Source organism: Myxine glutinosa, chromosome 5 (assembly GCF_964187855.1).
Source record: "Myxine glutinosa chromosome 5, kmMyxGlut1.1, whole genome shotgun sequence".
Taxonomy (NCBI): domain Eukaryota; kingdom Metazoa; phylum Chordata; class Myxini; order Myxiniformes; family Myxinidae; genus Myxine; species Myxine glutinosa.
The window spans coordinates 14,752,435-14,780,053 of record NC_136265.1 but is presented as its reverse complement, the minus strand read 5'-3'; the positions used below and the strand labels follow the sequence as shown (position 1 = coordinate 14,780,053).

The 27,619-nt window shown below is 45.5% G+C and overlaps 1 protein-coding gene across 1 annotated transcript in view; it reads right to left on the bottom strand.

Moving 5' to 3' along the window:
- CA10 (carbonic anhydrase 10 (inactive)) overlaps nt 1-27,619 on the bottom strand; it is a 484,303-nt gene that overhangs the window by 88,450 nt on the left and 368,234 nt on the right. The window contains exon 4 of the mRNA XM_068117755.2: nt 20,400-20,585. Within this exon, the coding sequence (XP_067973856.2) occupies nt 20,400-20,585 (186 nt within the window). The remainder of the gene's footprint in view (nt 1-20,399; nt 20,586-27,619) is intronic.

Here is a 27,619-nt window from a genome sequence, read left to right as displayed (position 1 = left end):
GATTTGTTCTTTCAATCCCTCCTTTAATCCTTCAATTTTATCACTCTGGGCATTCAGTTCCCCTTTTAACCCATCAATTTTATTTCCCAACCCACTTTTCATTTGTCCCATTTGTTCCTCCAATCGCTCACCCTGAGCATCCATCCGGTTCCCCAATCGCTCACTCTGTGCGTTCATGTCTCCCATCTGCTTTCCCAATCGCTCACTGTTCTTTTCCATCCCTTCAATTTTTCGAAGCAATTGACCCAACATCTGGTCGGTTGTCGGGGCCGTTCCTACTACTCCCGACTCCCCGGTGGGGGAGGGGGATAAGTTGGTGCTCGGGACGAGGGAGGTTCCAAGGCTCACCTCTGCATCTAATTCCCCTATTTCCGGCTCACTCCCAACGCTGACGGAGGCCTCGCTACGCACCTCCATTTCGTCGACCTCCGACATCCGCTTTTCGGAAGGTCGTTCCCCGCGCGCGTACTTATTTCAATTCCAAAAACACAATTTAAATTTGACGAAGACGCGATATCGCGCTCCGTATGCCCAATTGATTATTAAATTTCTCCGCCTCGCCTATCCAAATTTTGCGTTCGAACGTCGGACGCAATGTACGCCCGACCGTGTCGATGTCTCGCCGCGGACAAAAAAATTTGTCCGACGGATTCGAATCCCACTCCTGACACCACTTGTCGCGTAACCGTGATTAACACCACAGTTACGGATGACCGATTTGCGAGACTTTAACTCCCGAGGCGAACACTCAATGGCGGACTCAAGTTCAACACCAACGCGCGGAATGGCGGGGCGCAGCGAAGGCTCCGCAACCTTATCTATTAAAATCAAACACCCAGGAAAACTGCGTTCAGATATTATGTACAAAAAGTAATATAAGGGTTTATTAGGAAAAGTAAAGCCAGTGAAAAAGCCCGCCGGTAAATCTAATAATTCTAATAAACCTAAATCGGGACGTCCCCACACGACTGACAGCAAACACAAACGAGGGAGATTAATCACGAAAATAACACGTCCCGTCGTTCAAAATATACGCGGAGATCGGGCTTATCTGTCTTTGTCGTCTTGTATTGTTGGTGTCCAGCACCGCTCCTTCCGGCCCGATCGCACACCACGAGGCCCCTCGCTCCAAGCACCACGCGTCCGACGCAGGCCAGCGGCTCCACTTGACCAGGGACAGGAAGGACTCCTTTCAACTCCACTCGACTCGACGACGCGGGAGTGCTGGCAGCCAAGTGCCAACGAACTGCTCAGTGCCAACTGGGTGTGCTCTCGTGTGTCTCCTGCGACTCCCTACAACCCGAACTGCACTCGAACTGCGACTGGAATGGCGTGTCCTCTCCAACTCTCCACCACCACTCAACTCTCTGGTGCCTGCCTGCGTCTGCCAGTGCCTGCCACGAACTCAACTCAACTCAACTGGCTTGCGACTCAACTCCTGAAATGGCGTCCGACCGTCGCCTATATTGGTGGCCGATGACGTCACATTGCGCACTCCTCAGCCAATCAAAGCCTCCCGCGACTCCTGACATCTCCCCCGTTACGCGACCCTGCGGTCCTGGCATAACACGTGCCGGCCAGGTTTTTAGGCCTTTGGAGGTGTACACGGTGGCGGCCAATTGTGGTGGTGTTTTTGACCTGGTTTCCTGTCAATTTAATACGAAGTCCTTGTCAGGGAAAGGGGATTATTTAATGTTGCGCTAAGGACCTAACTAATGTTTATGTGGTTTGCAGTGCCATAAAGGACAAAGGTTTGATTACTAGGTGATACTCACAGGGGCGTTACCTTTAATCCCTCACTATTTAACACTCGGACCTCCAGGTAGATCCACAATCATACATCTTACCCCGACAAACGCCTAAACATCAAGAACTTATTACATGTAGAGTCCCTGTCACGACAGCCGAATACCTACCTATTCAGATCTACCTAGCTCTAGATGTTGCATTACCAAATTCATAACAATATATATAATTGGGTGGTTCTTTACTACATGAGGCAAAAAAATTTTTGATTGTTTTACTCCTAACCTTTTTTTTTTTTAGTATTGAGGTAAAACTTCTGCCTGTGAAATATTTTTTGAATACATCAAGTGTTAGGGGTTGCACAGCCACTCATTGTTGACCGATAAGCGTCGATTTCCTGCAAACGGGAAACCTCTTGCAACAAACGGACACATAAGAACGAAATAAAGGGAGCGAGAGACAAGATGGGGAGAGTGGGGGAAGCACACAAGTAGAACATTTCAGAGCAGGGACATCGGGAGATCTGTGGGGGGGGGGAGAGGGATCGGGGGGGAGGAGGCATGGGAAGGGGGGTGGAGGTGGAAGAGGTATAAAACACAAGGACACAACTAGGACTTCCAGGAAAGAAGTCGGTATTTCAGAAAAGTGGATCTGGGGTGAATTAACAGGGGTAGAAAAGATCAAGGTTTGATCAATTGGCAGGTAAGGTAGGACAACAGTGTGTCCGTTCCAGATTGCGATGTCCAAAACCTTATTTGCGATTTCTATCTCTGGCAAATCATTTCTGGACGTTTCTGCTGCACGTCGTCCGCGCAAGTCGGATGTTAAATCTCCTTGCACCATTGAATTCAATCGCCCATTACGTATTCCAACAAAATTCCTCCAATTGGCATTAGTTCTGCTTTTATGCCTCCAAATGGGGTGACATTATATCTGGAAAAGAAAAATCCACCGACACCACAGACATATTAACCAGGGCTGTTCATGGATGATGTGTCCAAGGATATCATTTCCAAGGATAGTATATTGGTCGGTTGCGTTTGTGGTTCTGTCTGTCTGTCTATCTGTCTGTCTGTCTGTTTGTCTGTTTGTTTGTTTGTCACTGGCCTACAGGTCACAATTTTCAACCGATCTTCACCAAACTTCACCAAATGGTAGAGTTGGTCAAAAGCAAGAAGCCTATTGTTTTGGGGTCAATAGGTCAAAAGGTCAACATAGGCCAAAGGTCACCAAATTTGCTAAATTTCTAAAATCCTCAATTTTCATCCGATTGCCTTGAAATTTGAAGACCACTTGCATATCTGGTCACTGAATTCAACCACCAAGTATTTTTGAGGTCAGCATAGGCCAAATGGTCAACATAGGCCAAATTTCTAAAATCCTCAATTTTCATCCAATTGACTTGAAATTTGAAGAGGACTTGCATATCTGGTCACTGAATTCAACCACAAATTATATTTTAGGTGAACATAGGCCAAAAGGTCAACATAGGCCAAAAGGTCAACAAGGGCCAAATTTCTAAAATCCTCCATTTTCATCCGATTGACTTGAAATTTGAAGAGGACTTGCATATCTGGTCACTGAATTCTATCACAAAGTATACTTGAGGTCAACATCGGCCAAAAGGTCAACATAGGCCAAATTTCTAAAATCCTAAATTTTCATCCAATTGACTTGAAATTTGAAGGGGACTTGCATATATGGTCACTGAATTCAACCACAAATTATATTTTAGGTGAACACAGGCCAAAAGGTCAACATAGGCCAAAAGGTCAACATAGGCCAAATTTCTAAAATCCTCAATTTTCATCCAATTGACTTGAAATTTGAAGAGGACTTGCATATCTGGTCACTGAATTGAACCACCAAGTATATTTGAGGTCAACATAGGCCAAAAGTTCAACATGGACCACATTTCTAAAATCCTCAATTTTCATCTGATTGACTTGAAATTTGAAGAGGACTTGCATATCTGGTCACTGAATTCAACCACAAGTTATATTTTCGGTGAACATAGGCCAAAAGGTCAACATAGGCCAAAAGGTCAACATAGGCCAAATTTCTAAAATCCTCATTTTTCATCTGAAAAATCGTCACTTTTCATCCTGTTGACCCGAGCTTTGATCAAGATTGTAAATTTTAATGTTCATGAAATGGACAATTTGCTGTATCAATGGAAAACTTTTGGGGGAGTGGGGGAGGGCGGATTTTGCAAGTATCGTGCTACGCATGACGTCTTCTTGTTTGTTTGTTCCTACAGGTCACAATTCTAAACCGATCTTCACGAAACTTCACCAAATGGTAGAGTTGGTCATAAGCAAGAAGCCTATTGTTTTTGGGGTCAAAAGCTCAAAAGGTCAACATAGGCCAAAGGTCACCAACTTTGCCAAATTTCTAAAATCCTCAATTTTCATCCGATTGACTTGAAATTTGAAGAGGACTTGCATATCTGGTCAATGAAGTCAACCACCAAGTACTTTTGAGGTCAACATAGGCCAAAAGGTCAACATAGGCCAATTTCTAAAATCCTCAATTTTCATCCAATTGACTTGAAATTTGAAGAGGACTTGCATATCTGGTCACTGAATTCAACCACCAAGTATTCTTGAGGTCAACATAGGCCAAAAGGTCAACTTAGGCCAAATTTCTAAAATCCTCAATTTTCATCCAGTTGACTTGAAATTTGAAGAGGACTTGATTATCTGGTCACTGAATTCAACCACCATGTATTTTTGAGGTCAACATAGGCCAAAAGGTCAACATAGGCCAAAAGGTCAACATAGGCCAATTTCTAAAATCCTCAATTTTCATCCAATTGACTTGAAATTTGAAGAGGTCTTGTATATCTGGTCACTGAATTTAACCACCAAGTATATTTGAAGTCAACATAGGCCAAAAGGTCAACATATGCCATATTTCTAAAATTCTCAATTTTCATCTGATTGACTTGAAATTTGAAGAGGACTTGCATATCTGGTCACTGAATTCAACCACCAAGTATTTCTGAGGTCAACATCGGCCAAAAGGTCAACATAGGCCAATTTCTAAAATCCTCAATTTTCATCTGATTGACTTGAAATTTGAAGAGGACTTGCATATCTGGTCACTGAATTCAACCACCAAGTATTTTGGAGGTCAACATAGGCCAAAAGGTCAACATAGGCCAATTTCTAAAATCCTCAATTTTCATCCAGTTGACTTGAAATTTGAAGAGGACTTGCATGTCTGGTCACTGAATTCAACCAGCAAGTACATTTGAGGTCAACATAGGCCAAAAGGTCAACATATGCCATATTTCTAAAATCCTCAATTTTCATCGAATTGACTTGAAAATTGAACAGGATTTGCACATTGAGTCACTAAATAGGGAAACAAGCTATTTTTGAGGTCAAAAGGTCAAAGGTCAACTCAAGGTCAACCTTCCAAAATTATAATTTTCGTCTGAAAAATCGTCACTTTTCTTCCTGTTGACCCAAGCTTTGATCAAGATCGTCAATTTTAATTTTAATCACGGACTTCCTCCACTCCCATATTTAGCGTGTAGCTCTTAATGGGATCCCTTCATCTCCCTGTCAAGGTTGGAGTGGGCCAAGGCAGTGTCTTGGGCCCAGTCTTGTTCCTCATCTTGATCAATGATCTTTCTGATTTCCTGGAAAATCCTGCTTATCTCTTTGCTGATTATTCCACCCTCTGCCGTATCAGTTCTCATCCCCCAGAGAGACGGGTGGCATTCTCTTCCCTCTCTACAAACCTTGATGGAATCAGGATCTGATCCAACACTTGCAATATGACTACCAACCCCGATAAATCCCACACACTCACCCCATCCTTCGGAAAGGGGCATCCAGCAAACCCTCCCATCGAAACAAAGCACTTGAAGAGGTTATGTCACTCAAACTATTGTGCCTCACAGTTAGCCATGATCTTTCTTGGGCAGACAATATTTCCAAGATGGCGTCCGCAACTGACTGGGCATCCTCAGTGGTGCAAGGTCTTTCCTGAACCTTTTGACTTCATTTGCAGCTTGGTGGAGTACCGCTCTCCCTTTTGGGCTGGAACCCCGACCTCAAACCTTGCCGTTCTTGATGACGTGGAAAGCAAGGCCTCAATATTATTGGGATCTCCCGCAGCGAAGGTGAGTTTCTAGGCCTGTTACTTTGAAATCGCGACATGTTGGTGGCCTCTCTGTATTCTACAGCCTCCTTTTTGGTCTTGCATTATCTGCTCTGTCCCCCCTAGGTACACATGATCTGCTAGTAACCCTCTTCTTCTTAATCTCCCAAAATCCAGGCTCACTGCTCACCTCCTCTCATTTGTTCCTCTTTTCTCAACTGTGGATCCAACTTCCCCAGTCTGTTCAGTCTCATTCTTCCCTCCAGGACTTAAAAACATGTGTTCACCACTACCTCAGGTGACACCCATCCATACTCACAATCTTACAATCTCTTGGAATTATATAGATTTGATAGTCAGAGTCTGCACATGTCATTGTGTAAGGGTAAAGGGCACATGGCATCTGGCCCATTGCATTGTGGGGTCGCAAAGACCCTAAATTTCAATCTTGGTGACTGAAAGCATTTGGTGGAAGGTGCTCTGCTCCTCGTCCATTTAATGAAGCTCATGGCATCGTGCGTGCTCCGAACGCACGATTTCCACATTATAAATTAGGGACAATAAAATTATCATCATTCTCCGAGTGAGTGCAGATTGGACCAGGATTCAATCACGGACTTGGCCGCTGGTACATCATTACCGAGGGGTGGCTGTGTCGCTTATGCAGTGCGCCCACACATTTGGCAGAAAGGGATTTGGGAATCGTCTGGGGATAGGGGTACGAAATGAGGACATGCACACAAGTATGTACATATGTGTGTGTGTATATATATACACACACAATATATACTATGCGGGTCTGTTTGTTCCTTGTACATCTCCAAACCCCTGAGCCAATTTCCCCCAAAATATTTTTACCGCACTATTTTCATACGCAGGAGGTCAACGTCATAATGAAAGCTTTCAATACTTAATAAAATAGATGTAAGATCAAGAAATAACTAGGGAGTTCATAGAACACCTTACCCCGCGTTGTCGTAAGAAACAACGACATGGGCGGGGTTTGCGAGCGGCAAATTTGATTGGTCGTGATGACGTAAAATGCCGTAATATTTTGGCTAAGTACTGCTAAATGGAAGGGAAGGTCAAAAAGACGATTTGTGTTCCAGTTTTAAAATATGTAATTCCATTGAAATAAATTAAGATTTTAAAGGTTGTAGAAAAAAATTCCGGAAGTTCACTGCCGTTGACTCAGCGTCTTTTACACCACCTTAGATGTTCCATTAGTTATATGTGCCTGTTGTTTGTGTCCTTTATGATATCCTTAAAAACAGTAAGTGTCCTGATTGCAATGATTTTCAAATTTTGTTTGACTTCCAGACAGACAGACAGACAGACAGCGTAGAAAATATTGTCTCATTCCTCTCTGCGCATGCGTGATCGGACAAATTCAGAACCAAAGTACCGCTGAACTACATGTCCATGTATAAATAACATTCAATTGAAGTGAAGTTGTTCCTCGATCATAAACGTACGTTTGTAGATGGACGGACAGACGGACAGACAGACAGAAGTGAACCTATTGCTCAACCCCGCGCTTCGCTTCGCGTGCACGGGTAACAAAACTTTGGGCAATCGATGGTCCGACCTCAAGTGCCCCCTTTGTCAGGAAGAGGGGCGGAGCTTGGACTGGGCATGAAGGTCAATACTCTATTCGGAATCGAACCTATTGCATTTAATTATTTATTTCCCGTCTGCAAAACGGAAATTCATATACAAAGGGTCCTTGGTCTCTGCACAATCCTGCACGACCTTATACGAGGAAACGAGGAGGCCATTTGGCCGATCATTGTCATGTTTCACTTCCGAGGTAACGCTTGCTGTAGCTTTAATCATCAACCTTCTTGATGTTTTCCTGGAGCCTAAATAACCCCATATTGAGTCAGGTGACCCAACTTGTTTTGCTCTACACAGAGCGTTGCTGCTCCCGAAGCGGTTTCTTTGTACCGCTGGACGGGTCGCCACTCCGATGCTCGGCAGAGGCTCCTGGAATATGGAATTTGTTCAGGGTGTCGGCGATTATCTGCTCCTCTTCGTGAAAGATACCACCAACGACCAGTGTTGGCAAGACTGGTCCTCCGGCCTAACATTGTTCCAATGGAGTTTCGCACACACCAACGACCTCCTCCCCCAACGCTCCCCCTCTCTCCCCTCACCCCTCTTTCTCCTCCCTCCCCTCTCTCTCTCCCTCTCTGTCCACCCTCCCCCGTCTCTTCCTCCCTCTCCTCCCCCCTCCCTCTCCATTTATCTCCTCCCTTCCCCCTCTCTCTCTCTCCTCCCTCCCCCCCCTCTCTCTCTCTCTCTCTGTCCCCCTCCCCCGTCTCTTCCTCCCCCCTCCCTCTCCATTTATCTCCTCCCTTCCCCCTCTCTCTCTCCCCTCCCCCCCCCTCTCTCTCTCTCTGTGTCCCCTCCCCCATCTGTCTCGTCCCTCCCCCCTCTCTTTCCTCCCCTCCCTCTCTCTTTCTCTCTCCTCCCTCTCCCTCTCTCTCTCTCTCTCTCTCTCTCTCTCTCTCTCCCTGTGGAACACCAAGGTATCAGTTTATAGCTCGGCCTAACTTTGAACCCAGGCTAAACCTGTTCAGGGTGAACGCGGCACACCGCTCGGCCAAGCTGCCAGCATCCCGAAGTGATTTTAGTGATAAAGTGACAGCGAAACACAAAGCAGCACAATTCGACATGACTAGTTGAGGAGAGCACGCCATGCGATTAACTTCGCCCATGCTGGGCGACACATTAAGTTGAAACAGCTCTACCTGTGATTAGTTTTGCTCACAGTGACGCACTCCAATAATGTACCGTGCTCCATATGCTCCGCACAAGGACATTCTAGCAGACGGAGGCCAGAGGGCCTAGCCACTTCATACAGGATAGAAATTGCAATTGCCTTGCAGGCTGTTGTGCTGTTTAGGCCTTGACGTCTTCTGTGCTTGAACGATCTCTCTCGTACTGTGCAATAACCAAACTGCTCGAAACCGAAGCTATGGGTGGTCGTAAAGCAATACCGTGCCGAAGGCGGACATTGAGGCAACGACGTGGGGACGATTAACTTGCGAAGCTCGGTTAGGCCTAGTGGTAGGCCTAGTAATGGAGGCTGCGTGGATAGCACACATCCTCGTGGGTTTTTGCTTCACCACCAGCCGTAGGTGGCACGTGCCGAACGATCGAACCATCGATTCATCGATCACTTCCACCTTTTACCTCTTTACCCATCAGGAGGCTATATACTGCAAAGTTAGCCGCAGTAACTAAAATGGCGCTCACCCTCCAGTCCTTTCCGAGCTTTGTTAGCACCTGTTCGTACTACGGATGAACATGGCCTGCTCCACCACCTAACCTCCATCTTTAATCGTCTCATCCTCCCACGCGATACAATGACCCTGAAGCTCATGTTCACGTGTTGACATTCCTCCAGACGGCCTTGGAGGCTCATGGGCAGCCCACCCTTGCTCACAGGTAGACACATTCCTTTTGACAGCCGCTCCATATTTGAAAGATGTTTCCTATTTTATTTTTCCCCGTTTCGCATGTGCGGTACATCTTCGTCCGTCTTCTCAAAAAGGCCGTTTGTCATGGAGCCATCAGTCTGTGTCTGTGTCTATACCGCCATGTTTGTGTTGGTTGTGTCGATATCCATTCCCACTCTCTCTCTTTCTCCCCACACCCCCTCTCTCTTTCTCCCCACACCCCGTCTCTCTTTCTCCCCACACCCCGTCTCTCTTTCTCCCCACACCCTCTCTCTCTTTCTCCCCACACCCTCTCTCTCTTTCTCCCCACACCCTCTCTCTCTTTCTCCCCACACCCTCTCTCTCTTTCTCCCCACACCCCCCCTCTCTTTCTCCCCACACCCCCCTCTCTTTCTCCCCACACCCTCTCTCTCTTTCTCCCCACACCCCCCTCTCTTTCTCCCCACACCCTCTCTCTCTTTCTCCCCACACCCCCTCTCTCTTTCTCCCCACACCCTCTCTCTCTTTCTCCCCACACCCTCTCTCTCTTTCTCCCCACACCCCCTCTCTCTTTCTCCCCACACCCCCTCTCTCTTTCTCCCCACACCCCCTCTCTCTTTCTCCCCACACCCCGTCTCTCTTTCTCCCCACACCCCTCTCTCTTTCTCCCCACACCCTCTCTCTCTTTCTCCCCACACCCTCTCTCTCTTTCTCCCCACACCCCCTCTCTCTTTCTCCCCACACCCCCTCTCTCTTTCTCCCCACACCCTCTCTCTCCTTCTCCCCACACCCCCTCTTTCTTTCTCCCCACACCCTCTCTCTCTTTCTCCCCACACCCTCTCTCTCTTTCTCCCCACACCCTCTCTCTTTCTCCCCACACCCTCTCTCTTTCTCCCCACACCCCCTCTCTCTTTCTCCCCACACCCCCTCTCTCTTTCTCCCCACACCCCCTCTCTCTTTCTCCCCACACCCCGTCTCTCTTTCTCCCCACACCCCGTCTCTCTTTCTCCCCACACCCCCTCTCTCTTTCTCCCCACACCCCGTCTCTCTTTCTCCCCACACCCCTCTCTCTTTCTCCCCACACCCTCTCTCTCTTTCTCCCCACACCCTCTCTCTCTTTCTCCCCACACCCTCTCTCTCTTTCTCCCCACACCCTCTCTCTCTTTCTCCCCACACCCTCTCTCTCTTTCTCCCCACACCCCCTCTCTCTTTCTCCCCACACCCCCTCTCTCTTTCTCCCCACACCCTCTCTCTCCTTCTCCCCACACCCCCTCTTTCTTTCTCCCCACACCCTCTCTCTCTTTCTCCCCACACCCTCTCTCTCTTTCTCCCCACACCCTCTCTCTCTTTCTCCCCACACCCTCTCTCTCTTTCTCCCCACACCCTCTCTCTCTTTCTCCCCACACCCTCTCTCTCTTTCTCCCCACACCCTCTCTCTCTTTCTCCCCACACCCTCTCTCTCTTTCTCCCCACACCCTCTCTCTCTTTCTCCCCACACCCTCTCTCTCTTTCTCCCCACACCCTCTCTCTCTTTCTCCCCACACCCCCTCTCTCTTTCTCCCCACACCCTCTCTCTCTTTCTCCCCACACCCTCTCTCTCTTTCTCCCCACACCCTCTCTCTCTTTCTCCCCACACCCTCTCTCTTTCTCCCCACACCCTCTCTCTTTCTCCCCACACCCCCCTCTCTTTTCTCCCCACACCCTCTCTCTCTTTCTCCCCACACCCTCTCTCTCTTTCTCCCCACACCCTCTCTCTTTCTCCCCACACCCCCTCTCTTTTCTCCCCACACCCCCTCTCTTTTCTCCCCACACCCTCTCTCTCTTTCTCCCCACACCCTCTCTCTCTTTCTCCCCACACCCCTCTCTCTTTCTCCCCACACCCCCTCTCTCTTTCTCCCCACACCCTCTCTCTCTTTCTCCCCACACCCTCTCTCTTTCTCCCCACACCCTCTCTCTCTTTCTCCCCACACCCTCTCTCTCTTTCTCCCCACATCCCCTCTCTCTTTCTCCCCACACCCTCTCTCTCTTTCTCCCCACACTCTCTCTCTCTTTCTCCCCACACCCTCTCTCTTTCTCCCCACACCCTCTCTCTTTCTCCCCACACCCTCTCTCTTTCTCCCCTCCCCTCTCTCTTTCTCCCCTCCCCTCTCTCTTTCTCCCCACACCCCCTCTCTCTTTCTCCCCACACCCTCTCTCTTTCTCCCCACACCCTCTCTCTTTCTCCCCACACCCTCTCTCTCTTTCTCCCCACACCCTCTCTCTCTTTCTCCCCACATCCCCTCTCTCTTTCTCCCCACACCCTCTCTCTCTTTCTCCCCACACTCTCTCTCTCTTTCTCCCCACACCCTCTCTCTTTCTCCCCACACCCTCTCTCTTTCTCCCCACACCCTCTCTCTTTCTCCCCTCCCCTCTCTCTTTCTCCCCTCCCCTCTCTCTTTCTCCCCACACCCCCTCTCTCTTTCTCCCCACACCCTCTCTCTTTCTCCCCACACCCTCTCTCTTTCTCCCCACACCCTCTCTCTCTTTCTCTCCCTCTCTCCCCCCATCTCTCTTTCTCCCCTCCCCTCTCTCTCCTTCTCTCTCCTCCCTCCTCCTCCCTCCCCTCCCCTTTCTCTCCTCTGTCTTTCTCTCCCTTTCTCTCCCTCTCTCTCCTCCCTCCGCCTCCCTCCTCATCTCTCTTTCTCATCCTCTCTCTTTCTCATCCTCTCTCTTCTCTCCCTCTCTCTTCTTCCTCCCCTCTCTCTTTCTCTCCTCCCTCCTCGTCTCTCTTTCTCACCCTTTCTCTCCTGCCTCTCTCTCCTCCCTCCCACCCTCTCTCTCTCCCCTCCTCTCTCTCTCTCCTCCCCCCCTTCTCTCTCTCTCCTCCTCTCTCGTCCCTTCCTCCTCTCTCTCTCCCTCTCTCTCTCCTGCCTTTCTCTCCTCCCCCCTATCTCTCCCTCTCTCTCCCACCTCCATCTCTCTCCCTCCTCCCTTTATGTCCTCTCTCGTCCTCTCTCTTTCTCTCCCTCCTCCATCTCTCTCACTCCTCCATCTCGCTTTCCCTCCTCCCTCTCTCACTCCATCTCGCTTTCCCTCCTCCCTCCTCCCTCCTCCCTCTCTCCTCCCCCCTCTCTCTCTCTCTCTCTCTCTCTCTCTCTCTCTCTCTGTCTCCCTCCTTCCTCTCTCCCTCCTCCCTCTCAGAAAGTCAGGGCAGGAATTTGTAATTTGTTCAGGATGCCGGAGATAGCTCGCCTACCCTTAGCGAAGGACACCGTGGGATCTTTAACGTCCAAGAAGTAATGCTTATCGTCCATCTAAGGGACAGCCACTCATTGTGAAATGATTCCAGCCTGTGAAACACCAGGACAGCAGTTTATAGCTGGGTCGGGATTCTAACCCAGGCTGGACAGCCTCGAGGCGAGTGTGCGTATATCTGTCTGTAGTCCATCCTGATAGCAGCTTCGATCAATGTCCACTTTTTATGCCTCTGCCCCCGAAGGTTGCCGGAGGCATTATGTTTTCGGGTTGTCTGTACGGGCTAAACCGCGTTTTTCTCAGTAACCACATGTCCGATTGAGACAAAACCTTCAGGGTAGGAGCGACACCTATGTATTATGTTTTTATGATAATTGTGATGTCATAGGTCATGTGGTATGACAGTCCTCTCGGATTAAATGCAAATAATAATTTTTAAAATTCTCGGAAACCTCTGAATGGAAAAATTGAAGCTTGCCACATTTTCAAGTACTCCCAATTGGAATGATGACATCATAGGTGAAGTGGTATACTAGCCATAAATGTTTTAATCGAATGCCTTATCCTAAAAATATGAAATTGCATGCACATGATCTATGACCCATTTGTATTGAGATATTACATTTACGACATCATAGGTCACATGGTTTGGCAGCCATGTTGGATTTCACCTAACACCATAAAAAAACAACGTCCCCCAAACAACAAAAGCGTTCGACTCAAAAATTTACAAGTGTCATGGACTCGGCATGGCGATTAAAAGTTGATCACGAAAACGTCATTGGTCACATGGTGTGGCAGCCATATTGGATTGAAGGAAAATGTTAAATAATTATATCTCAGAAACCGCTTGCCCTGTCGATGCAAAACTTTACAAATGTCATTGAACACCATTGCTGCATAGAGTTTGAAAATGATGACGTCGTAGGTGATGTGGTTTGGCAGCCATCTTGGATAGATAAACGAACCTTATCCGATCAACAAGAAACTTCACAAACACGATTCCTTACCCATACATATGCAGACATTGCAGAGTGTACATTTTTGATGTCATATGTCACTTGGTGTGGTAGCCATTTTAGCTTGAAAGCCGATATTTAAAAAAACAACCTTTTCCGAAACCGCTTCACAGATCAACGCGAAACCTGTCCGGTCTGGCAAAAATGTGATACTTGACAAAAGCTGAAGGGATTTAAATCAAACTTGTTTATTTTTAGGACTAGTTAGGATGGGGCCTACAAATTCAACTGCTCATATTGATTCACTCAGTTTTGCATGCTACCGGAACAGCTGCACATATGGGCTCTTTGAAGAAACACAAATGGCATATAAAACTAAGAGTATAGTAGTACTTAACAAATCAGAATGTGCCCTAACTGATGTAAAAATCACACAAAAACCAATCGGCAAACACGAACATGGTTTGAAACACCTTTACTGAACGCATCGTTCCGCTCGGCCTCGGATCCGAAACTCCATCTGCTGTACCACGTGTGTTGTTCCTTTTCACTGCGCTCAATGCGAGGCCACTTGTACATTGGCAGCGATTGTCCTATTATTGTCCTATATCGGTTTTATACTGGTGATTTCATTTTGTTTTGGTCAATCATTTCCCATTATTACCCGGCGTGTGAGAAGCGAAAAGCAGGATTAAGCAATTGGTTTACTTTGTCTGTTTGTCTGTCTGTCTGTTTGTCTGTCTGTCTGTCTTTTTTTCACTTCAATTTTCTATTTTGAACACTAATCGGAACGAATCGCAACAAGAAACTTCAGTTAAGCAGTACTTTGGCTCTAGCAAATTATATAGAATCTCATCCCGCGTGCGCGTGCATACAGAGGAGTAAGGTAATTGATTTTGTCTGTCTACCTGTCTTGCAGTGAAAGAAAATTTAAAATAATTCCAAACAGGAAACTTACTGTTTTTAGGGACGTCATAAAGGACACAAACAACAAGCACGAAGAACTAATGTAACGTGTTAAATACGGTGGTGTAAAAGATTAGTTTTTAGACGAATCTTTTACACCACCCTATAAAAAACTTTTACACTAGTTTTTAGGTGTCGTAAAAGAACTAATGTAACGTTGAAGTTTATCAATGGTGGTAAACTCCCAAATGTTTTTGTTCTCCGACCTTTAAAATCTTTGTTGTATTTAAATTGAATGATATACTTGAACAATGGAGAACACGAATCGCCTTTTTAGGAAAAGTTTTTTTTTTTTTTTTTTTTTTTTTTTTGTATACAAGATCGAGGCTCGTGAAAGAGCGAACATTAATCACACAGAAAGACAAACACACACATAAAACAAATAACATCGGGAGCGGTAGACAAGATGGGGAGAGAGGGGGAAGGACACAAACACAACATTTGAGAGCAGGGACCGAGAGACATGGAGACATGGAGAGATCTGTGGGAGGGAGAGGGCTTTGGGGGGGAGGCATGTGAAGGGGGGGAGGCATGTGAAGGGGGGGAGGCATGTGAAGGGGGGGAGGCATGTGAAGGGGGGGGGGGGGTGGAGAGGTATAAACATATGGACACTGCCAGGATTTCCAGGAAAGAAGTTGGAATTTCAAACAAGGTGGATCTGGGGTGAATTAGTGGGGGTAGAAAAGATCAAGGTTTTGGATGGGGGAAGATAAGAGATGGTGGTGAACAGCTGTTTTAAAGACCTGGAGGGAGGAGAGGGATTGAAGGGAGTGTGGGAGTTTGTTCCAGAGGCGGGAGAAAAGAGGAATGAAAGAGTGAAGGTGAGCAGAGAGCCGAGATTTCGGCAGTTTAACCATCAGAGGGTTGCTGGCAGATCTTGTGCGACCTGTAGGAATATTTGGGGGACAGAGCACAGAGAGAGCTGGGGGAGCAAGGCCGGAGAGGAGTCGGTAGAAGACAGAAAGACCACCTACCTGCCTGCGGTGAGTGAGTGAAAGGCCCTCAGAGATAGCTTCATCGCGGGAGATTCCAATGATTTTGAAAGCTTTGGCTTCAACAGCGTGAAGCCGAGCCAGGTGTGAGGCAGGAGCACCAGCCCATAGGGGAGAACAGTATTCCATTGAGCTGCGGATGAAAGCCTTGTATGTGGTGAGGAGCTCAGGTGTGCCGAGGAAGGACTTCGCACGACGGAGGATGCCCAGTCGGCGACTGGCTTTGGAGGCCAGCTTGGAAATGTGGTTTTCCCAAGAAAGATCATGGCAGATAGTGAGACCCAAAAGCTTGAGCGACAGAACTTCTTGGAGAGGATTGTTGAGAAAGTAGATGGGAGGGTTGTCCAGTCGATCTTTTCAGAGAGACATAGTAAGAGAGTGAGATTTGTCAGGATTGAAAGACATGTTCCACTTGTTTGACCAGTCTGTGATTTTGTCCAGGTCTTCAGAGAGTGAGGAGGCTGCAGACTGCCGATCTGAGGGAAGAGGAATGGAGTGGCAGAGAGTGGAGTCATCAGCAAAGAGATAGAGAGGATTTTCCAGAGAGTCGGAGAGATCATTGATAAAGACCAGAAAAAGCACAGGGCCCAGCACACTTCCTTGGGGAACTCCAGCCTGAACAGGAAGGGGAGATGAGAGAAATCCATTCAGGGCCACACGTTGACTACGACCAGAGAGGAAGTCCGCAAGCCATGCATGGAGATTTCCATGGATACCATAGGAGGAGAGTTTGGTGAGCAGAGCTGGGTGCCAGACCGTATCAAAGGCCCGTGATATGTCAAGGGAGACAGCTCTGATTTCCTGTTTGGCATTGAGGACCTCCATCCATTGTTGAGACAGCAGAAGCAGCATGTCCAGAGTAGAGTGACCTGGTCTGAAACCAAATTGATGATCAGAGATCAAGCCATTGGAGAAGAGGAAAGATTTCATATCCGAAGCAATGATGGATTCCATGACTTTGCTGATAATTGGGAGCAGGCTGATTGGTCTGTAGTTGCAAGGATCTGTTTTTGCACCTTTTTTGTGTAAAGCGGTAATGTTAGCTGATTTCCAGGATGCTGGCAGATGACCTTGAGCAAAAGATAGGGTGAAAAGAAAAGAGAGAGGGTGAGATAGAGCGGCAGAGCAGGATTTTAGGACTTACAAAAAGCACTTACAAAAACCTTCCATTCAGCAGTACTTGGACAAAATGTTATGGCATTTTATGTCATCTCGACCAATCAAATTCACCTCTCGCTCTCAGCGTTGGGGAATAGCACTATTCAGACAAAATGGCAGCTCGTAGGAAATATAGATCGTGCTTGGAAATCGATAAGCATGAGTTTAAAATATCCTCCTTTTTACTCAAGACTACGCAGTAAAAGGTGTTCTATGAAGCCTCTAGTTTCTCTTTTTTATTGACTTCCCTTACAAGAAACCTCAATGCAGAAGGGGGCCATTTGGTACATCAAGACTGTGCAATGGTTGCCAACCTATGGTTGTCCATGCACGGTTGATGAACACGGTTCAATACAAGATCGAGGCTCACGAAAGGTGTAAATTGTGACAGTGGAACAACGGGGAAACAATTGGACTGGATAAGCAAGCTGTATATATATTTATATATATACACACACACATATATATATATATATATATATATATATATATATATATATATATATATATATATATATATATATAAATGTATATAAAGCTCATCCTAACCACTTACCACTCACTGATATTAATGTTTAGTACCTTCCTAGTGTCTTAAAGAGCTGAAATTTTGCGTGCTGACGGACATCGAAGCCGATACACCGGAAAAATCACAGAAACATCGGAAAGCGTCCGCAAATGAAACTTTACGAAAACAAAACAGTAAATGCTTCCATTAAAAAAAAAATCTTCAATCGATATCTCGCATTTGAAAATTGTAATTTCTATAAATGCAAACTGTGAAATAAAAACCTCAATCGATATCTAGCATTTGAATATTGTCATTTCTGTAACTGCAAAGTGTGAAATAAAAACCTCAATCAATATCTAGCATTTGAAAATTGTAATTTTTAGAACCGTAAACTGTGAAATAAAACCCTCAATTTATATCTAGCATTTGAAAATTGTAATTTATATAACTGTAAACTGTGAAATAAAACCTAAATCGATATCTAGCATTTGAATATTGTAATTTCTGTAACTGTAAACTGTGAAATGAAAACCTCAATTAATTTCTAGCATTTGAAAATTGCAGTTTCTATAACTGTAAACTGTGAAATAAAAACCTCAATCGATATCTAGCATTTGAATATTGTCATTTCTGTAACTGCAAAGTGTGAAATAAAAACCTCAATCAATATCTAGCATTTGAAAATTGTAATTTTTAGAACCGTAAACTGTGAAATAAAACCCTCAATTTATATCTAGCATTTGAAAATTGTAATTTATATAACTGTAAACTGTGAAATAAAACCTCAATCGATATCTAGCATTTGAATATTGTAATTTCTGTAACTGTAAACTGTGAAATGAAAACCTCAATTAATTTCTAGCATTTGAAAATTGCAGTTTCTATAACTGTAAACTGTGAAATAAAAACCTCAATTGATATCTAGTATTTGAAAATTGTAATTTCTATGAGTGTAAACGATGAAATAAAAACCTCAATTTATATCTAGCATTTGAAAATATGTAATTTCTATAAATGCAAACTGTGAAATAAAAACCTCAATCGATATCTAGCATTTGAATATTGTCATTTCTGTAACTGCAAAGTGTGAAATAAAAACCTCAATCAATATCTAGCATTTGAAAATTGTAATTTATATGAGTGTAAACTATGAAATAAAAACCTCAATCGATATCTAGCATTTGAATAATGTAATTTCTGCAACTGTAAACTGTGAAATGAAAACCTCAATTATTATCTAGCATTTGAAAATTGTAGTTTCTATAACTGTAAACTGTGAAAGAAAAACCTCAATCGATATCTAGCATTTGAAAATTGTAATTTCTGTAACTGTAAACTGTGAAATAAAAACGTCAAACAATATCTAGCATTTGAAAATTGTAATTTCTAGAACCACAAACTGTGAAATAAAAACCTCAATTGATATATAGCATTTGAATATTGTAATTTCTATAACTGTAAACTGTGAAATAAAAACCTCAATTGACATATAGCATTTGAATATTGTAATTTCTATAACTGTAAACTGTGAAATAAAACCTCAATCGATATCTAGCATTTGAAAACTGTACTTTCTAGAACTGTAAACTGTGAAATAAAACCTCAATCGATATCTAGCATTTGAAAACTGTAATTTCTATAACTGTAAACTGTGAAATAAAACCTCAATCGATATATAGCATTTGAATATTGTAATTTGTATAAATGTAAACTATGAAATTAAAACCTCAATCGATATGTAGCATTTGAATATTGTAATTTATATAAATGTAAACTATGAAATTAAAACCTCAATCGATATCTAGCATTTGAGAACTGTAATTTCTAGAACTGTAAACTGTGAAATAAAACCTCAATCGATATATAGCATTTGAATATTGTAATTTGTATAAATGTAAACTATGAAATTAAAACCTCAATCGATATGTAGCATTTGAATATTGTAATTTATATTAATGTAAACTATGAAATTAAAACCTCAATCGATATCTAGCATTTGAAAACTGTAATTTTTAGAACTGTAAACTGTGAAATAAAACCTCAATCCCTATCTGGCATTTGAAAACTGTAATTTCTATAAATGTAAACTGTGAAATAATAACTTCAATGAAAGTTCACATGAAAAACTGTAAACACATCCTTAAAAAAATTAAACAATTGATATCTAGCAGGAGGTCGGTGATGCTTGCCTCACAATTATTTGTGACATCGAGCTTCTATTTATTATTTACCTACGTATGCGGCACGTTTTGGTATTGTTACAATGTGTAAGCATACCCGACTAGTATATGTATAAATGGTGTACAGCAGCGGGAACACTGGTTATTTAAAGTAAACAACTTTTCCCACAGTCATAGTGACTCACTAATGAGAACACACCTACACGGTTGCTCCTTTCAACACTCGAGTCCCTGAGTTTAAAAACCTTACTTTTACTTCTGAGGATGTTTTCTCCATTGCTCTCATGAACATATGAGTCTTCCTCATGGCTCACCTTTACCGCAATCATCATACTAAAACACACAATTTGGTGTCTGTCTGTCTGTCTGTCTGTCTGTCTGTCTGTCTGATCACCATACATTCGGTCGTTCCTTGTCCAATCTCAACCAAACTTGATAGGGAGACCAAGGGTCACACGAAGGAGGTTCTAGCAACCTAATTTGCCCCACTTCCCCAGAGGGTTTTCCGTCTTTGGCGAACTGTGTGTTAAGGTGTATAAATAGCCCAGTTTGGCGTTTCGTGGGGCACACCTACCGGAAGTAAAATAAAAATTATAACCACAAATTGTTCTGTGAATTCTTCCCAACGTATGATTACCTTTTCAAACAGTCGCTGCTGTTGTTTAACATTAGACCCAATATCTTTGAGGTATTCTATGCTTATCACATTCCCCACCGACCAACTGATCCGAGCCGTCTCAACTTTCTAGGCCTCTAGGTAAGGTGCTCAAATGAGTCCTCATGAGGAGATGTATCCCATTTTTCTAACCACAAGATGTTTGTGGACTGTACATGGATTGTTTATAACTTGTATCTTGGGGCCTCGTATGTCATTTCTCCCGGCCATGGCTTCAAATGTGGCATCTGACACTGTACCTGACAACATTACGGCCCAATTGTGTGCACTGTACATGACAATGGACGTCAAACATTTGTGTCTTTCACAAAGAGAAAGCAAGTTATTGCCAGCATACTGAACAAATTCCAAATTCCTGCTCTAACATTGGTCCTCAAGACGAACATCCCTTGCAATATTCCTGACTTCCCCTGTGGCCTACCTCTCCGGGGAAGGCCTGTCCGTTGAGCAGATGCTCAGAGCCACGAACGTCGTTGCCACCGAAATGTAAGCGCATCTCCTCAAGGCGGTGGCTGTAGGCCATCGGTCCACCAGACACATTCACCAAGTGTTCCTTATCCAGACGCAGAGCCACGTACCTCCCAGTGTTGTACATCGTACCAGTGACCTGTGAATGGATTACGATACGTTAGCTATCGGCACATCTACAACTTGGCACTGGCAGATGTTCAACTATGTACTACAGGTGACATTATTGATGGCAGAAGACATTGATACTAAAGTCTGACGAGCATGGGCTACTCAACCTCCAGACTACAGCTTTCCAGGGGTATTGATGTATTCAACTGTAGATAGATATAAAATAGCTATGACTGACACACATACACACACACACACACACACACACACACACACACACACACACACACACACACACACGGACACACATACAAACACAGACAGACACACACATAGAGACGCTGACGCACAAACAGACAGATACACACACAGACACAGAAATAGACACACACACGAAGGTGGATACTTTGAGACCTCGGAGGGCTCTGTTCCACCTTCTGAATCCTGCATATGTAGATAACAACCAACGACACACACAAACACACATACACATACACGACACACATACAACAATCAACCATTATGTAGAATGAAGAACTCATCTTCATTTTACATTATGGTTGATTGTTTGGTGCGGTGGACAGGTAGACCAATGTCCTGTTCATTTCATCCATTAATCAACCATTGTGGTTCCTTACATCCACACCATTTAAACAACCACAGGCCATCTCTTCAGTGTTGGTTATAATATAAAAAATACCCAGTGTGCTTTGCGTGTCACACGGGCCATTCAAACCTTTATACGAATAAGATGTTCACAATAATCCAAGAAATCCAATGGCTTTTGGATTTAACATTTATCGATATGCAAAAGTGCAGTGTGGTATACGGTTGATTTCCTTTAAAAAATGGCTTTGCAAAACAATTATTACAATACCTTTTGACTTATTTGGCTGTCGACCTCCAATAATAACGTGCTTTCAATGGTCCAAGACACTCCAAAACAAATTATGAGTTATATATATATTTATATATACATTTCTATCGTGATATACAGTACATCGTTTAATAAATGGGAATAAATTCCCACATGGGGCTGGTGTGAAAGAATTTGTGGTTCAACCTAGGACCTGAAGTCCTGCACCCAGGGACCTCATCGCTATCATGGCAACAGCCAACTGAGCTATTGAATCTCAGAATAACCTCAGGAGTTTATCACATGAACACTGCAAGCTTTATAATATCAGAAGTCTTCTGCGCCTGCCAGGTAGATCACGAATGTGTGTGTGCTCTGTAAGATTCCACATTGCACAATATTGATGTCAAGAACTTAGCAAGATATGAAACTAGCAGAGTTACCCGGCATTGCCCGGGAAATAACGTGTGTGTAGTGGGCTTTTCATAGACGGAGGAAGCCATGCCCATTGGGCTCGCCCCGCTGCCACGTTGCTAAATAGTGGATTCAGCTGTTTCAGCCACACCCATTGCTGACAGGTATATATAATCAAGCACACAGCCATGCAATCTCCATAGACAAACATTGGCAGTAGAATAGGCCGTACTGATGAGCTCATTGACTTTCAACGTGGCACCGTCATAGGATGCCACCTTTCCAACAAGTCAGTTCGTCAAATTTCTTCCCTTCTAGAGCTGCCCCGTGCCCCGGTCAACTGCAAGTGCTGTTATTGTGAAGTGGAAACATCTAGGAGCAACAACAGCTCAGCCACGAAGTGGTAGGCCACACAAGCTCACAGAATGAGACCGCCGAGTGCTGAAGTATGTAGCATATAAAACTCGTCTGTCCTCGGTTGCAACACTCACTACCAAGTTCCAAACTGCCTCTGAAAGCAACGTCAGCACAACAACTGTTCGTCGGGAGCTTCATGAAATGGGTTTCCATGGCCGGGCAGCTGCACACAAGCCTACGATCACCATGTGCAATGCCAAGCGTCGGCTGGAGTGGCGTAAACCTCACCGCCATTAAACTCTGGAGCAGTGGAAATGCGTTCTCTGGAGTGATGAATCACGCGTCACCATCTGGCAGTCTGACAGACGAATCTGGGTTTGGCGGATGCCAGGAGAACGCTACCTGCCCAAATGCATAGTGCCAACTGTAAAGTTTGTTGGAGGAGGAATAATGGTCTGGGGCTGTTTTTCATGGTTCGGGCTTGGCCCCATAGTTCCAGTGAAGGGAAATCTTAACGCTACTGTTACGTGCTCCTCCCCAAATCCCGGCCACGGTGTACCTCCGAGAGCCTCGAAAGGAGTCACGGCAGAAAGATGTGCTTTTATGTGTGTGTCCCAATGATCAATGGTAGAACCACACCAAGCAATTGATACAAAACCAATTATTGTATTCAAACTCACAATAATAACACTTAACGCAAGTACAAGGAAACTCTCACTTGCACATCATAAACCATACAATTCCTATGATGGTACCACCAATATTTCCTTAATCAATAACTCACAGTACTCCAATGTGAGCAAACTGTAACATTCCCCAAAATCACGGTGTCACGACACAAGGCCAAAGTCGATCCCCGCTCTGGCGATCACACGAAAAGGTCGTACTGAGACCTGAACCCTGGTCGATTGACAGTCAAAGCTGGTTTTGTTTTTCTCTCAGCGATTCGTCGAATGCGCGGAAATTATTTTCGTTCTCTGCTTCGTCCCAGTCGTTCACCCCGTACCTCCTTGTTTAATATCTGTACTCACAAAAACAAAACAAAAAACCCCAAAAAAAATATTTCCTTCCCAGGTCTTATTCGTTTATTTGTTGTTCTTTTTGTTCGTTCGTTCTTCGTTCGCGATCACGCGGTTAGAAATGTATAATCTCTCCCCTGAACAACTATTTTCTCTCATATATTATAACACCCTTTTCTTCTTTTCCTACAAAAGGATGCTTTCGTCTTGCTCACCAAATCTGTTCATTCGAAAAAATATATATAATACCATCTCTTACAGTTCCTCCTTTCTACATTCCCTAAACTATCCAGAACTCCACCCCTCCTCCAGTGTCCTCAAACGTATTTTTGACTCGAAGGTCTCAAACTCATTTTGCAAAAAATGTTCGTTTCCCATGAATCGTACACTTTTCAAAATCCAATCTCACCCCTCCCCTCCAAATCCTCCCCATCACCCATCCCTTTCAAATCTCCCCCCTTGCCCCTTCCCTCCCCTCCCTCCTAAACTCCCCCCACACCCCTCCCCTCTGAGACTCTCCCTCGCTCCTCCCCTCCTAGACTCCCCTCTCACCCCTCCTCCTCAAAGCATCCTCCCTACTTCTTCCCCCTTCCAACTTTCACCTTCATCTCCCCAAACCTTCTGCCTCGCTCTTCCCCCTCCTCAAATAACACCTCACTGTGCCTCACCCAATCTCCATCAAACCTTTTGTCCGCCCCATTCTTCCTTTTCTCCAAGCTATTCTGAAATCTCTGAAATCTCTGACACACCTTCAACAGCTCTCCCTACCTCTTCCTCCTCTTCCACATCTTACCCTACCCCTCCCCCCCCCTGTTCTGGACCCGATGCTCCCCCTTCCTCTTCATTAACGGTATGGACCTCAAACATCCGGGGCCTTCGCTCAAACTTGACTGACCTCTCCATACAGGTTGCTTCTGACAAACCAGATGTGATCTGCTTAACAGAAACTTTCCTCCTTCATGATGTCTCTGATGCCTTGGTATCTCTCCCAGGTTACTCCCTCCTCCGGTATGATAGACCTGAGCCTCGTCCTGGAGATGGGGTTGCTATCTTTATAAAAAAGTCTCTTCCTCACTCGCCCTCCACTGCCCTCTCTCCACCTCACCCCCAGGAATACCTTTGGCTACGGCTTCCCCTTCGCTCCCACCTTTTGTTCATATGTGTGTTGTACCGTCCACCAAACAGCGATGACTCCATCTACATCTCACTGTCTGATAATATGGACCAACTTCTATCTACCCATCCCAACTCTCTCTTCCTCATATGTGGTGATTTCAATTGTCACCATGCCAGTTGGCTGGGTGTGGGTACCTCTCTCACCAGCCATGGCTCTTCAGCAAAGGACTTCTGCGACTCACTGGGACTGACACAATCTGTCAATTTCCCGACCCGGATCTCAGTCAACGGAGCATCTTCTCTTCTGGATTTGGTTATGACAAACTTCCCTGAAAATGTCTGCTGCTCTTCTTCTGCTCCAATCGGCTCATCTGATCATGTGCTTGTCAAAGTGGACATCTCTCTGACCATTCTCAGAGAGCCTCCTCAGCATCGACGAGTCTGGCATTTCACTCAGGCCAACTGGCACGGTCTTCAAGCAGCCATCAATCATCTGGACTGGTCTCCCATCTCTACCGCCTCTGACATCAACTCATCCTGGGAATTCTTTCAAAGTAAATTGCTCTCTCTCATGCACAGATTTATCCCATCTTGTCTTCAGTTGTCATACCCTTCCTCCCGTCCATGGTACACGGAATCTTGTGGTGAGGCTGTTGCCCTGAAACAACTTGCTTTCGTCTCCTGGAAAGCAAATCCAACGGAAGGAAATCTCATTTCCTTTCACAAAGCCCGAAACAAGTGAGTTGTCCACCCTCAGGAGAGCCAGGAAACAATATCTCACCATTCTCAAGACCGAACTCTCTTATCTGTCTCCCTCTTCCAAATCCTGGTGGCGTCTGGGCAAATCTGTTTCTGGTGTTTGTTCCCCCTCCATCCCCTCCCTCACCTCAAACGGCTTAACGGCTGACTCCGCACGTGAAAAAGCTGAATGCCTCAACTCTGTGTTTGCCTCTAAATCTTGTGTCCCAAACCCATCCCTCTCTGTACCCACCGTACCCAGTCGTACCCAGCTGCTCCTGGACTCTGTGTCCTTTCCTCCTGACAAGGTGGAAAAGTTCCTGTCAACCCTCGACTCTGATTCTGCAACTGGTCCTGACGGCATCAGCCCACGGGTCCTAATATCATGTTCTTCTGCTCTTTCACTCCCTCTTTCTGTTCTCTTCACCCTCTCTTTTGCTCAAGGTCATCTGCCATCTGCTTGGAAATCAGCCAACATCACCGCTTTGCACAAAAAAGGTGCAAAAACAGATCCCAGCAACTACAGACCAATCAGCCTTCTCCCAATTATCAGCAAAGTCATGGAATCCATCATTGCTTCAGATATTAAATCTTTCCTCTTCTCCAATGGCTTGATCTCTGATCATCAATTTGGTTTCAGACCTGGTCACTCTACTCTGGACATGCTGCTTCTGCTTTCTCAACAATGGATGGAGGTCCTCACGCCAAACAGGAAATTAGAGCTGTCTCCCTTGACATTTCACGTGCCTTCGATACGGTCTGGCACCCTGCTCTGCTCACCAAACTCTCCTCCTTTGGTATCCATGGAAATCTCCACGCATGGCTGGCGGACTTCCTCTCTGGTCGTAGTCAACGTGTGGCCCTGAATGGGTTTCTCTCATCTCCTCTTCCTGTTCAGGCTGGAGTTCCCCAAGGTAGTGTTCTGGGCCGTGTGCTTTTTCTGGTCTTCATCAATGATCTCTCTGACTCTCTTGAAAATCCTCTCTATCTCTTTGCTGACGACTCTACTCTCTGTCGCTCCATTCCTCATCCCTCAGATCGGCAGTCTGCAGCCTCCTCACTCTCTGCAGACCTGGACAAAATCACAGACTGGTCAAACAAGTGGAACATGTCTTTCAATCCTGACAAATCTCACACTCTTACAATGTCTCTCCGAAAGGACCGACTGGACAACCCTCCCATCTACTTTCTCAACAATCCTCTCCAAGAAGTTCTGTCGCTCAAGCTTTTGGGTCTCACTATCTGCCATGATCTTTCTTGGGAAAACCACATTTCCAAGCTGGCCTCCAAAGCCAGTCGCCGACTGGGCATCCTCCGTCGTGCGAAGTCCTTCCTTGGCACACCTGAGCTCCTCACCACATACAAGGCTTTCATCCGCAGCTCAATGGAATACTGTTCCCCCCTCTGGGCTGGTGCTCCTGCCTCACACCTTGCTCGGCTTCACGCTGTTGAGGCCAAAGCTTTCAGAATCATTGGAATCTCCTGCGATGTAGTCAACACCGAGGGCCTTTCACTCACTCACCGCAGGCAGGTTGGTGGTCTTTCTGTCTTCTACCGACTCCTCTCCGGCCTTGCTCCCCCAGCTCTCTCTGTGCTCTGTCCCCCCAATATTCCTTCAGGTCGCACAAGATCTGCCTGCAACCCTCTTATGGTTAAACTGCCAAAGTCTAGGCTCTCTGCTCACCTTCACTCTTTCATTCCCCTTTTCTCCCGCCTCTGGAACAAACTCCCCCACTCCCTTCAATCCCACTCCTCCCTCCAGGTCTTTAAAACAGCTGTTCACCACCATCTCTTATCTTCCCCCATCGAAAACCTTGATCTTTTCTACCCCCGGTAATTCACCCCAGAGTCCTTGCAGTGTTCATATGTTTTATTCCTCTCCCACCTCCCCCCAAGTCCTCCCGATGTCCCTGCTCTCAAATGTTGTGTTTGTGTCCTTCCCCCTCTTCCCCCTCTCTTTTGTGTCCTTCCCCCTCTCTCCCCATCTTGTTTGCCGCTACCCTTGTTTTTTGTGTTTTGTGTGTCGGTTTGTCTTTTTGTGTGATTAATGTTAGCTCTTTCACGAGCCTCGATCTTGTATACAAAAAAAAAAAAAAAAAAAAAAAAAAGCTGCAGAAGAGCCGCTTGGTGAGAGGTCGGGCCGAAGTCGGTCCGGTAATGGTTTACCCAAAAGGTGAATGGAAACTCACACTTTCCGTTCACCCGACAATGAAGCTGACATGAACAATCAGCAGTTCCCACGCTGAGGTCGCCCCGGGAAAACCTACAACACACACGTGGAACCGCGCAAAGGGCTGGTGCGAGGTGAAATGGCGGACCGGCCGATAATGGAGACGTCAGCTTGCTCTCCAACGATGATTCACTCTCGGAACCAAAACCCGTCACACAGGTTTATTTGCAACAGCAATAACGACTCTGTCACGGGAATCCCTTTCCCGGGGAAACCAACATTCGCTCGCGACCAATGTCCACAAGGTCCGCTCGCCACCACGAAGCAGCTAAGCCTTTCTTCTCCGATCTTTCTCGATCGTATCACCCGCCTCTTCTTCTTCTTCTTCCGGT